The sequence below is a fragment of the Emydura macquarii genome, unplaced genomic scaffold, assembly GCF_026122565.2.
Source record: "Emydura macquarii macquarii isolate MOO-44397 ecotype Brisbane River unplaced genomic scaffold, CSIRO-AGI_Emac_v2 contig_2531, whole genome shotgun sequence".
Lineage (NCBI taxonomy): Eukaryota > Metazoa > Chordata > Testudines > Chelidae > Emydura > Emydura macquarii.
This window is the reverse complement of record NW_027132668.1, coordinates 4,454,470-4,469,814: the sequence shown is the minus strand read 5'-3', so window position 1 is coordinate 4,469,814 and position 15,345 is coordinate 4,454,470. Positions and strand designations below refer to the sequence as shown.

Genomic DNA, 15,345 nt, shown 5'->3' with positions numbered 1-15,345 from the left:
CAGCTGTATATAACTGCATATTACCATAACCTGAACTTTAGCATTTCCTGAGTTGCATGTAACTGCAACTTTAGATGGTTTATTTTGGAGGGATGGATAACATATAATTTGGGCACACACACACTCCACGCTCTCTCACAAGAAACAATGGTCTTGTAATGAGCTGTCCTAATCCTAAAGAATACAAAATCCTACTTACGCTCATCCTCAAATTCAGTTTCAATTTACCGGTTTTGCTCTGTCCAATATAGGCAAAGTTTCATGAAGCAAACAGGATAGCACTTCTGCTATCAGCTCTCACCATGAAGAATGTTTAATCTGTAGCTTTATTTCTTGTACCATAAAGTGTTCATATAAAAATTTCAAAAAGCCTATTGAAATCTGGACTGATAGGTATTTTTTTCCTGACAAGCCATCTTCCTATTCCTCTGCTGCTATCTTTCCATCTCACAACGTCATGAAAAAGCAATGCACTTATATTTACAGGAATATACACAGTACTGTGCTACACCTGCTCATACTGATGCTGTGACTGTGCACCTCAGTCTGGGATCTGAGATGCCCCATGCTGCTCCACACTCTTCCTTTCGAAATCCTGCTAGGATTTACCAGGTGGTTTGTGAAGCTCAGCAAATCTTTTGGTGGACTAAGGCTGAGTGCTAGGGAGTTGTTACCAAAGGCCTGTACAGACCAAACAGAAAACTTTAGTTAGCTGATTTGGGGAAAAGAAGCTGCCTCTACAATCATGAAAGTCCTAGATGTATACACTACAACTGACTTTTTACTATATAGGCATTAAAGCCACAGAGAGAATAAAAGAATCCCTTATTTCTTCATTAATGCTGAACTCTGAAAAGGTTTATATATATATAACTTGTCTGCTCTTCTATGCTAGTTTCTAGTCTGTATTACATTAGCTGCTGTGTGGAGCACTAATGAATTATTTATCTTCATTAGGATTATTAGTTATGTGACTTTAATGAGGTCCCCTGTTAACAAAATAGGAAGAACTCAGAAGGCTCGTGATGTGCACATTATCAATTCTGTATATAATAGTGAGGAGTGAACCTCACGTGCTTCAGTTTGAGTAACAGTTTAGAAGCATAACCCAAAGTTAATGCCAACCCAGAGCTGCTGGTTCTAGAAATCACATAAAAGCACATTATTTTCTAGTTTCTAAAAGTATGGTAAGATTTGCTCCCACAGTGGCATTTCAGTATTTCTGCTTCAGGACCAGGCAAGACCCAGAAGTGTAGAAATAACTGATGGTTTTGAACCTTATAAATAATTATATACATATTTTAAGCAGTCATGAGCTAGTGCTCATTTTAAAAGATGGTTTAATTGTTCATTCTGAAAAAGTTATGCTACCAAGTTAGCGGGTTTTTTTTCTGTTCATGATTCTTCATAAACAGATTTTGATTTTTACAAATATATTTAATTGTCCAACCAGCTTGTGCAAACAAATTTCAGCCTATTTGTTGATTGAAGACTTGTCACTTTTGACTAACTGCCGTCTATGAGGCATAATTGATCCCTTAATTACATGTTGTCTGTGCTCCAGACTGTACAGCTGAAATGTTTGAACAGGAACATGGTAAATAGTAAACAACAGCCTCTTACAAACATGTGCAAACTGATTTTTTTCCCCAGAGGTTTACAACCAGGGCAATATTCCTGCTCCAAAGCACATAGGTACTAGAGCTTCTCAATGAAATGGCTGAAAGAATTCATTAACGTGGCAAACAATGTGTTTTTTGCCTAACCTCATTCGAGGAAAGAGCTTATCTGTTTGTTTTTGCTGAAACTTTCACAAATTATATATTCAACCTGAGGCAGGCTCCTACCATGGAAAGCTTCAGCCCAGTCAGCTGAAGTTTGACAAAGTTATAAGCAACTGAAACCAGAGTCCTATACAGGAAGGATTGGACAATCTGAACAGCACTACTGTACCATCTATAATCAAGTGTGCTCATCCAGTTTGACAACAATAGGAAAGATAAGGCTTGATCCTGCAAGATGCTCAGCACCCTGCACTCCCATTGAAGTCAGTCGAAGTTGAAAGAGCTCAGCACCTTGCAGGATTGAGCCATAGTAAGGATAATAAAAGAAATCCTCTGACCCAGTCTTCCCTAAAAACTGGGGGAAGGGAGGTGGAGAAGGACGGGCTTTGTGGTGATTGCAGAAAACCAGCGAATGTGGGCTCTGACAGACCAGATGGAGCAGCAGATTGCAAAGTCAAGGACCAGTCCTGGCAAATACCCTACCGCAGATCCCACTCACTTATGTCAAAGGACCTGTAGCTTAGGCTCCTCCACTGATCTCATCTGGAGGTGTGTGGCACTGGGAGAGAGGCAGTCTCTTGAGTGACCAGACCCCAAATCACTTAGGGACCATAAAAATGAGATGGAATATGAACATTTAAAAGAAAAACTGGGGCAGAAATGTCACAATATTACAGCTGCTCTCAGAGGAACTCTCCCTAGCATTTCCAGTCTATCGAAAACATGCCATCTGTGTCAATTATGGAAAAGGTTAAAGCAGCAAGAGGACATTTTAGTTCAATAATCCAGAAAACATCTGGTAACCAGGAGGGGGGTATAGATTATTTAAGTAGTACTTGTATTGGCTGTGAAGTATACAAAGATGATAAATGGCTTGTGAATCAATAAACCACAGCCTTTATTGATTCACAAGCCATTTACTGAATCTCCAGTTTGGAAGCTACTTCCCCTCTAATGTTGGTTTGCCCCTTTTTGATGTTCAGGAAAATACAGATATAAACAATTTAGATATATCATTCAGAACTACCCACTTTTCTCCAACATACACTTATTTGACAATTATTTGCAAAGGATATTCTCATTTAAGTAAGTGTTCTTACTGAGGACTCTGGCAGACACGACAATAACTCTAAGTGAGAAATATCTCAAAGCTGAGAAGTTGGACAGTCTTAGATATTTTAATTATCACCTATGGTCATGTAATTATTTGGAATTTTAACAGTGCGTCAATGATTGTCTATGAGCATCCTCTAAGCATTCATTTGGCTAGCAGTCTGGAAAATACCTGGGTCCCAATTAAACATTTCCCAAAAGAAACTGTAATGGAAAATAAATGTCACCAGTTATGAAAGAGCCATTTGCCTAATTAATTGTAATTTAAATAGGCAAAGAAAAATCACTGGCTCTTTCCACTGGACAATTTCAGAGATTGCTGCAAGAAATGTTTTTAAGTTTTACAACATTTAGGAAAGTGATTTTAATGAACTTCCATTAGGAGTGTTACAGGAGGTGGAAGGAGATCAGAAGCTACTAAAGTCAAAGAAAATTAATAGCTTTTCATGATAAGCAGTTGAGACCTCCCATGTTTTGTTTTGTTTTTTTGCCTGATTATTTAGAATACAATTTACCAGCCAGTTCCTGGCTTCACTTATACCCATCCAGTCCCATGGAAGTCAATGAGAACGCACAGTTATCACTTAAGACAGTATTTGGCCCAATGTATTTCTATATTATATTACTTCACAGATAAGTGAAACAATTAAAGACATAGTTGGCCTCGGCATTTTATTGCATCAACATACAGCATGTTTGACATAAAGTACAACTTTTCCTGCATTAACACTGTTCACTAAGATTAAGGAACAGTGCTTTCAAATCAACTGATTAAACCTAACTTTGCCAGAAAACCCCTTCCATCTTCTTAAAGAGAGCTTAAAACCATGGCCATTTATACTTGGCTCACATTCAACATCATGTTGCAGGAAATCCTAGATTGTCATTGTCTCGGTCTAAGCCCCTTTCAGCTAGCTGTGATTGGATATATTGTTTACATATTTTCTCTACACAATATAGATGAATGTGCTGGTTGCTGCAGGCAATCAACAAAAAAAATGGTCATCACATGTGGTCAGGTAACGGGACCTAAAACATGCAACATTACCATGAGTTTCTCCATTCAGTGAGAGAGTTTCAAGTGCAGACAGGGCTTCATGTTCTCTTGGTTGTGTAAGGGAACATAGACCTGGTCTACACTTAAAAGTTAAGTTGACACAGCTACATCGGTCAGGGGTATGTTAAACCCACATCCCTGACTGACGTAACTATGCTGAATGTAACTATGCCCCAGTGTAGACAGAGGAATGCTTCTGGTGACATAGAGGCAGAGGAGGTGGTGGAAAAAACCCTTCTGTAGGCTGCATCTCCACTGTGGTGTTACATGGTTATGCTGGTATAGACTCTGTAGTGTAGACATACTCTGAGTCAGACTGGACATTGACTGAACACTTTTTACAAATGTGGCAGTCAGCAACACAGAGACAACGCTAGTGACGGGTCAGGAAGCCTTATCTACAACACACACTGATCACAACTACCCTATTTACTCGTTCTGAGCTCCTGTGTTTCTATCACTTCTGATGCACACACAAAAAGACTGCATGCCACCCTTAACTGTGGATATGTCTGCACCCCACAAGGCAGTGGATAAGTAACATGCTCCAGACCTTCCCATGTCAGAATGAAGACAATTGCTTTCACAATCCCCAAAGGCCGTGAACTGGGAAAGCAGACAGTGCTAACAATGGCTACCTGATAATGAACGGAGATCTGATCATTGGGGTTGATGCACATTGAGCTTAAATTTAATGATGTTCACCCAAACAGCTACACCTCACAGCATCAGCAATGATTTTTTTTTTTTAAATAAGGCTGTTAAACATCATCTGAAAGGTAGCAATAGTGCAGAGAATGATCATATATCCTAACATGGGCAAACTTCTTACCCGAACATCCCTCCCTTATTCATGAATGACTATTCAAGTAATGTTTCAAACAATGAAGTAAAATTACTGTAGGGTACACTACTTCGCACCATTCCTACAGCCTGTGATTTAAAAACTTAGACAAGGTGCTACCAGGAGACTGCTCCCTGCTTCCGACCCCGGCCACAAGCATATGTCCCATGGGTACAAATTAAAGTCCCAGCTTTTATGCACTCCAAACTCTCTGAATAAAGCCAATGGAAATTTTTGGTACCAAATGGATGTGGGCTCAGGCCCTAAAGCAGGATTCTGAATGTTCTTCCCACTGAAACAAATAATGGTAAGTTTCCTAAACATTCAGAGTCAAATATTCCATATTTTTAAGCTGTAAGTAGGAGCTAGAGACGATAAAGTAACAGCAACTAATGGCCTGGAACAGCGCCCTCAGAATGGGGAAGAATGTGATAAAAAGAAAATGTGGAGTGAGAGCAGGAAAAGTTTAAGAGGCGGGAGAAGGGTCAACAGACACCAGGTCTCAGTCAGGGCTTCACATTTAGATGTAAAAATGGTTTTGATAAGCACAATGGTAAGGATGTACTAATATAGGCCCCAATCCTGCCAGTTCCTCTGCACAGGCAGAACCCTACACATGTGTGGAGCTGCACTGACTTCATGTGGGGTGCAGAGATCCGCACATGTGGAGAAATGTATAGGATCAGGGCCATAGCATTAGTCACTACGTTATTATTAAATGGATATTTTCATTCTATCGGCCTTATTTTAGAATTAGTCATTCTGTTTTAAATAAAGAGAAGGACGTCCTAATATAATAACAGACTTTAAAATTACCAAAACTGTGTCAACATACACACAGCCCAAGTTTCCAAACCCTTCCTCCTGGGAGTTGTTCCCCCCGGGAGTCGCTAGCATGAGTAAGTACAAATGTAAGAATGGGTTTGCTGGATCAGGTGCTTAATCTATTAAGAGGCTTTTTTGTATGGTGTCTGTGTTACTTTTTCTCAACGACTATTTAAAATGTATTAGGTTTAAAGGTACAAGGGTTACTGTGCTGACAAGGCTGACTTGCGTATGTGATGTTTGCTTTTGTGACAACAAAATCAAATGCAAACTGTTTTTTGACACTCTCTAGGAGCTGAATTCACAAAGGGGCTGAGGAGGTATGACCCTGAGTGTTGCAACACCTAACTTCCAAGTGTCTAGAAAATCACAGGAACAACCCTGCGATCCACAAAGTCTGTGTTAGGCACCTAGGGTCCCTATACAATGAATGGGGAAAGAGAGTCACCTCAGACTGCCATCCAAAAAAGCCATCAAACTAGCCAGGGAGCTACCTAAGCCAGCCCATGGGAGATGCTGATGACGGGTGTGTCTTAAGCCCTGGCCCTCTCCCTGAGATAAGGTATGTCTACACTGCAGAAACAGACCTGCAGCAGTGAGTCTCAGAGCTCAGGTTAACTGGCTTAGACTTGCACTATAGGACTAAAAAAAGCAACGTAGACATTGAGTCTCAGGCTGGAGCCAGGTTCTTAAACTCTATGAGAGGGGAGAATCTCAGATCCCAGGCTCCAGCCTGATCCCAAATGTCTACTCTGCTATTTTTAGCCCTGCAGCACAAGCCCATTGACCTAGGCTCTGATGCTCGCTGCTGTGGGTCTTTTTTTGTAGTGTGGACATATCCTGAGACTGGACTGCAGGGAGGTGCCTCTCTCTGCCAGTGATCGGTAATCAGGAGCCCCTTCCTGGAGTCAGGCAGTTTAGGCACCTAAGGTATTTCTTGTGAGAATGAATTAGGTACGCAAGATGAGTGAGTTCGTTATCACCACCCTCACTACATCTCATCCTCCAGCCAGATTTTGAATGGGACCTGATCAGTCAGGCAGTTTCTAAGCACACCTACTGGATCAGGCCCCATATGCAAGATAGGCAGGAGAATGCCTGTCTTCCCTCGCTTTGTGGATCACCCTGGGGCTTAGGCAGGAGATAGGTGTCTGGACACGTAGAGAGAGACAGCAATGCACAAGCTCAGAGCAGAAACATAGCCCCCTAGGGAACTTTTACCTTGAAAACTCAGGTGCTGAGTGAGTTTAGGTGCCTACAGGGTTTGGCAGGAGTTTTGTGGACTGCAGTGGAGCCAAAACAGGTACTTAGTGCCTAAGTCCGGGGGGTTGGCAACTAAACACCTTTTGTGAATTTCGCCCTAAGGATGCAACCTGATGACCAGTGAAGTCAATGGCAAAACTCGCAGGTGCAGGATTTCACCTCAAGATGCTGCCAGTTGCTGAGCACTTCCTGAGTGTCCAGGCTCCCAGGATGATCACTTTGTTCAGCAACATGAAGGATTGGTCTATAACAGAAATTCCTAATACAGCATCCAATGTAAGTGAGGAGATGCGCCATTTAATGCTTTTCAAGGTAGTTTAACTTACGTGTCTATTATTGGTTTACTTTTGCTGTGTGTCTTGGTGTGAAGAGAGTTTTCGACAAGACTTGCCGTTTTCAGTTCCTGTTCTCAGCTGGAACACTTTTCCCCTGAAGCCTCCCCCACCTGTCACATGCACACAAATCACCAGGTTTCTCATCCTGTTCCAAAGGGCCTGATTTTCGCACACTTACTCATGCTGAATAGTACCTGAGCCATTATTCTGCAGGTGGCCCCATCGAAACGAATGGGGCTCTTTGTGGCATAGCATATTACTCAATGTGAGTAAGAGTTCCATAATCTGACCCCCAAATTAGTGATATGTCAGTTAAATTAGAAAACTCTGGTACTCCTTCACTTAAGGGATGTACCCCCTATACCATGAGGTATTTATAGATTCCAAGGCCAGAAAGGACCATTGTGATCATCTAGTCTGACCTCCTGTCTAACACAGGCCATAAAACTTTCCCCAAAATAAATCCTAAAGCATAGTTTTTAGAACAACATCCAATTTTGATTTAAAAATTGCCAGTGATGGAGAAATCACCAAGACCCTTGGTAAATTGTTCCAATGGTTAATTACCCTCACTGTTTTAAAAAAAAAAAAAAAAAAAAATATCACATCTTATTTCCAGTCTGAATAAGTCTAGCTTCAACTTCCAGCCATTGGAAAACGTTATACCTTTCTCTGCTAGTTTGAAGAGCTCATTATCAAATATTTGTTCCCCATGTAAGTACTCATACACTGTAATCAAGTCACTACTTAACCTTCTCTTTGTTAAATTAAATGGACTCAAGGAACTCAGTCTATCACTATACAACATGTTTTCTAATTCTTTAAGCATTCTCATGGCTCTTCTCTGAACACTCTCCAATGTATCAACATCCTTCTTGAATTGGGGACACCAGTACTAGACCCAATATTCTAGCAGCAGTCACACCAGTGCCAAATACAGAGATAAAATAACCTCTCTACTCAAGATTCCCCATACACTTGTGGTCCTAAAGTAATATTGGACTAAGGCCTTTCGGTTTTCTAAACTATATCCAAGCAGAGGCCCTGTCATTATTTATAATTTATGTTTAGGTGTGTTGAGCTGAGTGCAAGCACCAATTTTAACACTGTAATTTTGAAATTTTAAAAAAGTACAAGCTCCCCTGCAGGCGTTAATATTATTTCTGTGGGTTGGGAGGGAAATAGCATTGTAAGCATGAGTGCACTCCCATTGGTTGTCATCATTTTTCTTCATTTGTTTAACATAGCAGTGTATTTTTAATGAGCAACTACCACCCATGAAAGCTCATTTAGGTCACATTGATGTCTACAGGCGTATAAGTGCAAGAGAGAGTCGAGTTTACTCACTCAGAAAGGAGAGTATTTAGGTTAGCCAGGGAACTAAAGCTTCTGAAACGTAAGACTGATTATGCTTCATTTCAGACTTGTTTATAACGAGTATCCCTTCAACCACGATCTGAGTGCCGTCCAGCAAGCTGCTAGGCGACCTCAACTGACTGCAGTGGGAACTGAGGATGTTTAGAACACTGCAGGATTGAACCCTTTGGTGACGAGGTACCCAGCCCACACAAGGGCCAGAGGGGCTAACGTGGAGAAGCAAGCCAATTAATTGCCCAGGCCGCACCTGAAGAAGGAGACAGGGAGCAGGCCACTAATTGGAAATGGGCTACACTGAGCGGGAACAGGAGGGAACAGCCTAGGAGCAGTGAGAAGCAAGAGGCTGTTAGGAAGTAATCTACAGTCACTCCCTGGGAGAAGGGAGCTCAGGCTGGTAAAGGGAGGGAAGCCAGATGAGTAGGAAGAAGCCCAAGGAAACAGCAGCAAGGGGTAGGACCATGCAGACCTTGGCTGCTTGTTATAGGGCCCCTAGGCTGCAACCCAATGTAGAGGGTGGGACTCGGGTCCCCTCCCTGCCCTGGGAAGTAGCGCAGGGTGTTAGAGATGCCAGCTGGTCCGGAAGGACTTTGATTCCTCTGTAGGGGAAGACCTTAGTCACCTGGTCGGAAGGCCAAGCCATGAACAGGAAGCTGCAGATCCAGGAGTGAGAAGGACCACAGGGTGAAAGAGATGATGGGGAGAGACCCCGCCAGAGGACGGTAGCGCCTATCAAGAGCTAATCCCCAGAGCCACCAAGAAGAGGCACCACATGTGGTGAGTAGACCCTGTGACACCTTTCTACAGAAGAGAATTAAGACAAACTCAACGAGCTCTGTGTGGACAGAGCCTTGAGTTGGCATTATTATTTGTATTATCATAGCACCTAGGAGCCCTCGTCACAGACTAGGATCTTACTGTGCTAGGTGCTGTACAAACACAGAACATAAAGACAGTCCCTGCCCCAAAGAGCTTACAGTGGAGTATCACTGAAGTCAGTGGGATTTGACCTGCATGGATTGGGCCCTCAGTTCGTACAATGCAAAATAAAGAGGTGACAAGTAACAGTATAAAATTCTCAATACAGGATTTACTTTGAAGGAGAATGTCATTGTCCTTTAAATTGGTGAAATAACTTACAAAACCTTCTGTAACAGCAAAGGGGTTTGCCAATAACTTCCAACTATAAAAGGAAATGGAAATTTCTGATTACCTGCTATGACTTTTTTTGAAATACTATTTACTCAGCTCTATTGCCTACAATATATACAGCCATTAGCAAAGTCACAAGTGAGTTGTGTAGGTCAACCCAATTTTTTTTTTTACTGATATATACACTTTCTACAGTGCATATTGCCATGGTGTCTGGGCTTCTCACAAAAATTGATGGATTTAGCCTCAAAATACTTGGTGAGTTAGGGAAGTATCATCTTCACTTTACCAGGCACAAACAGGTCAATCCTGCAAGATGCTGAGCGTTATGTCCTTAATCCAGCAAAGTACTTAAGCACATGCTTAATTTAAACACGAGTAGACTGCTCATATACTTAATGAGTAGTCCACTCATGTTTAAGTGAAGCACATGCTTAACACTCATCCACGTTCATGGAGTGAAGTTGTACCCTGAGAACATATATATTGCGATAACTCAGACTTTAAGGGAAGGGATCACCATGATCATCTAGTCTGACCTCCTGCACATTGCAGGTCACAGAATCTTACCCACCCACTGCTGTAATAGACCCCTAAACTCTGGCCGAGTCACTGAAGTCCTCAAATCATGATTTAAAGACTTCTAGTTTCAGAGAATTCACTATTTACACTAGTTTAAACCTGCAGGTCACCCAGTCCCCATGCTACAGAGGAAGGCAAAACCCCCCCGGGTATCTGCCAATCTGACATAGGGGGAAATTCCTTCCCATCCCAAATATGGTGATCAGTTAGACCCTAAGCATGTGGGTACAACACTCCAGCCAGACACCTGGGAAATAATTATCTGTAGTAACTCAGAGCCCTCCCCATCCAGTATCCCATCTCCAGCCATTGGAGATATTTGTTGCTAGCAGTTACAGACATTGTAGGCAGTCTCATCATATCATCCCCTCCATAAACTTATCAAGCTCAGTCTTGAAGCCAACTAGATTTTTTTGCCCCCACTGCTCCCCTTGGAAGGCTGTTCCAAAACTTCACTCCTCTGATGGTTAGAAATATTTATCTAAGTTCAAGCCTAAATGTATTGATAGTCAGTTTATATCCGTTTGTTCTTGTATCTACATTGTTGCTTAATTTAAATAACTCCTCTCCATCCGCTCTATTTATCCCTCTGATGTATTTATAGAAAGCAACCATATCTACCCTCAGCCTTCTTTTGGTTAGGCTGAACAAGCCAAGTTCTTTGAGTCTCCTCTCATAAGATAGGCTTTCCATTCCTTGGATCATCCTAGTAGCCCTTTTCTGCACCTGTTCCAGTTTGAATTCATCTCTCTCAAACATGGCAGACCAGAATTGCACACACTATTCCAGATGAGATCTGACCAATGCCTTGTATAACGGTACTAACACCTCCCTATCTCTACCGGAAATACCTCACCTGATGCATCCTAGGACTGCATAAGCCTTTTTTCACAGCTGTATTACATTGGTTTTGATGTGGTGAGGTTTTTAACTCGAACTGGTGGCCACCCAAACTATGCTGTTTTAGGACATGTACAACAATTCATCAAAAATTTTAATTTAGCATGAAAAACATTTTGTCTGTATCAAAAATGCATGTGGGGTACAAATGTACCCCAAATGTGTTGCACTGTTATCCCGTATTTTTAGTAGTTCCATGTGCACATTTGCTTCTAGTGCGAGTATCCTGTAATAGTTAGCATATGCTAATTGACAATGCAATGCAATGACAGTGGTTGCTGCATACAGCCACCCTAAGGTAGAAGGTACTCCAGGGAGGTCAGTCCCTTCAAAAGGTAGGCATGTTAGCTATCCTCAGCACAGAGTAGAGTTATGCTGGTTCTCTTTACGTAACACTCTTGTGGGAATTTGCTGTCTAGATATTGTGCTTCAAACACTACAGAATCAGGAGACTCGAAGGGATTTTCTGTGTGGTGCAATTCAAGATAGCAAACAAACAGGCACGATATTCTGCTTCTGACCCTATCAAAATGATTTGCAACTTCGAAAGTCAGCTGTCATCTGATGACAACCTATTAGATGATAGCAACTTTCTGCCAGATTTTGTCAAGAGTTGTTCTGAAAAGGAAGATCATATTTCTGTTGGTTGTCTGAACACAAACGTAATGAACAATGAGGAGCTCGTGTTCAGCCCTGGTATAAGACTGGAAGTTGGTGTTATCTTCCGCACCAGTAATCAGCTTATTGAAGATCTACTCAATAAAACGTTGACCTATCTTGGAACAATTTGATGAAGGAAGCCAGATATATCTAGTGAGAAGCATCCACATCGCAGCAGAGAAAAATTATCACTGTTCAGGTTAGCTGGGCCATGCATCCTGGTTTTGTGTGTTCCAAAGAAGGGCAAGTTGATAATGATGCTATTGCTGATGCATCATGACAAGGTTGCAGAAGGAGACAAAAAGAAACCCTACATAACTCTACACAACAATGACAGTAAAAGAGGTGTCGATGACACGGACCATCTTCCAAGAATGTACTCCTGCAGGTACAAGATAAACTAGTGGCCAGTGGTTCTTTTCTTCGATATGCTTGACATTCCTGGCATTGGAAGTTTCATCTTTTGGGTCAGCAACAATCCTGCTTGGCAACACACTTGGCCAAGACAAAGAAGGAGCTTGTTCATCTTCAGTCTAAGAGAACAATTCATAGATGCACTTATCAAGGGGAAATTGCTTTCTTTATACCCATCATCTCACCATGTGCATCAAAACAGCACTCTTATCCCTTAGCTACCATCGAAAAACAGCCACCACAGAAGCACCTTGCACACTCGGGCAAATATGGTAGTGTCCACTGCCAAGGTGAACTGACTGGAAGAGCCACAAGCAATATGAAGAATACAGTGAATGTGTATGCACTGACCACTCCACATTGATGCTGTTGTGTGAAAATTGCATATAGGCTCTCACTGAATGAGACTCCTGCTAGTTCTTTCAATTTGCTAGTTAAAGTGGGGGTTTTCTTTGTAAAACATTAAAGAATTGCTTCGTTTCTAAATGCATTTAGGGTACACATTTTTACCCGACAACACAATTAATGCAATTTTTTTCTTGATGCTGGGTGAAGGTTAAGTACTTTGCTAGATTGGGAACAGAGGACTGAGAGAGATTATGGCCCCAATCTTACAAACACACCTCCTTAACTTTACACATGTGAAGTGCATAAAGTTGAAGTGCTTACAGTATCAACGAGTAAATTATTAATCCAAAATCACAAAGGAATGTCTGTGATGGACCCCAGGAATAGAATCCAGTGCTCCAGAGTCAGATTTATGATTAAAACACTGGATTAGCTTTCCATATAGCACTCTTATTTCAGGGCATAAACCAACCACTAATTTCATGTAATTAAAAAGAAACATCTCCTATGGGCAGATTACTCCATAATAATAATTTCTGATAGAGCACTAAATCAGGATGGATCCCCATATAGGAAAGCACTTAAGCACATGCTTAAATTTGACCTGAATAGGGATGAACTTAAGCACATGGCTCCCGGGCCTTGCAATGAAGAACATTGGACCTGAGGGTATGATCTGGTATAGTGTAAGTCTGATACAGCAAGGCAGTTCCTATGTCCCTCTCTTTGTGTGCTGATACAACCGGTATACCACACTATCATGCATTTGGTATACACCCATATACTTCAAAGGAGAAAAACAAAACTATTTTAGAAACATTTTTTAAACTATTGGAACTGTACCCCTTTTATCCCTTCTCCTGAATAGCCAAGTGCTTTAGTTACCATGGGAATTGTACAGAGCTCAGGAGAAATTAAAACTACCCATTTGTAAACACCTCTAAAAGTGAGCTAAAAAGATTTTATATGCATAATAATGTCTTCATTTCAGAGTCCAATATCTTGGCACTTTCCAGGTCTAGAATCACGTAGTTAATCAAACTGCTCCTTCGGTTGCTTTGTTATTCTTTATAGTGCAATTTTTTTAGCTCTTAAAAAATGTTACTTAGAAGAAATCCTGGTTATGTTAGTAAGTCTTGATCAACCCCCAACAGTCCCTTAATTAGTCACATTCAGTTGAAACATTCCATAATACCCGGTGTTTCACTTTTCTTACTATAACGTAGGGGGTCAAACCATAATTACTAGTTAACATGGACAGAGCAGTAATCAGCTAATCTATCAAGCTGCTTCAAGCATCCATGTTACAAATAATAGTGTAAGACAAAACCGTTAGACTCTTACCAAAGCAGGAATTGACAAAGCCGTACCACATACAACCATGCTCCCCTCCAATCCATTTGCCATGGATGTTGGATGCAAAACTGAGCGTGGTGCCAGAGACGCACACTAACATGTCACTGAAACTGATGTTCAGCAGGAGCATATTCACCGGGTTGCGCAGGGTTTTAAACTTGCAGAAGAGTATGAGAACAATCAAGTTATTCAAGAAGCCAAAAACCAAGATAAACCCAAGAAAAACAGCCACTATAGTGAGCCCTGTTCTAGAGAGTCCAGTTCTTGGCTCTTGAGGATCTGTAGATGCTCCAAAGCTCAGGTTGGCTGTCCAGTTGGTACTCATTTCTGACATTATAGTAGGCAGAGGAGTGCAAAAAAATTAAATGTTCTACTCCCAGATCTTCTAGCTACTTTACAGAAGTATCTCTCCATTACAACACAAATCAGCACTAGATTCTTGCGGTCTTCAGTCAGTTGGCTAACTTTACAATAATAGAAAATAGCGTCTCAATGTGGAAAAGCTTATTGCACTGGTTATTCTGTAATCAGTTGTCTATGGAATGTGTAGGCTGCACAACAGAAGAGACTGATAGCCTCAAGGTCCCCTTCAGTATTTAAAAATTGGACTATGTCAGATGATCGCTTTTAGGCCGAAGGTAGAAGGCAACGTAAAAAGCTGCCTGAACGTGGTCTCTTTCTTCAGAGCCAAGCAAGTTCTAGTAATGAAACGTTACGATCAGTCCCATTGTCACAATAGCGTCTTCGTGGCAAAAACATCCTGTGCACATGGAAAGAAAACAACAAGCATTACATCCAAAACCATTCTTTTCATATTAACACACAATGTAGACTCTTGGTGTTAACAGTTCTTCCCCTTGGGCAAGAAGAAGTTTTGTTAAAACTCAGTTTCTTGTTTTCTCTCTGTATAAATAAAATCAGTTATTTGAAGTCTTCAAGTGCTTTTTGTATTTATGAAAGCTATTCTAGAGAGTTTCCCTGTAGCCAGCATTCTAGTATGCAAAAGACCATTTAAGCACTTGATAACTCAAGAACTAGCATGAGAAAATGCATAGTAAAGAATATGGTTTTATTTAAGCTCTCCAATGCAAAGATTGTCTCTCCAGCTATGTTTGCACAGCTCCCAACAGAGTCTCAGTCCTGACTGGGGCCTTGGGGGAAGAGTGTGGGGACTACCATATGATACGTGATTATGTATTACTAACAATCTGAGGGGGAAAAGGAACAGTTTTCATATCCAAGAAGCAGCATCCCTTGAAGGGTAATGTGTTGCAAGATTGAAAGACCAATGAGATCAATTTCAGTTCTACCAACACACTGGCTACCAGATGTTAGTCT

At 41.3% G+C, this 15,345-nt stretch overlaps 1 protein-coding gene across 1 annotated transcript in view; it reads right to left on the bottom strand.

Annotated features, from left to right (window-relative positions):
• Window positions 1-14,733, bottom strand: part of LOC137163411 (vertebrate ancient opsin-like) — a 120,509-nt gene extending 105,776 nt beyond the window's left edge. Inside the window, exon 1 of the mRNA XM_067563614.1 lies at window positions 13,996-14,733. Within this exon, the coding sequence (XP_067419715.1) occupies window positions 13,996-14,341 (346 nt within the window). The 5' untranslated portion in view covers window positions 14,342-14,733. The remainder of the gene's footprint in view (window positions 1-13,995) is intronic.
• Window positions 14,734-15,345: the final 612 nt, after the last annotated feature.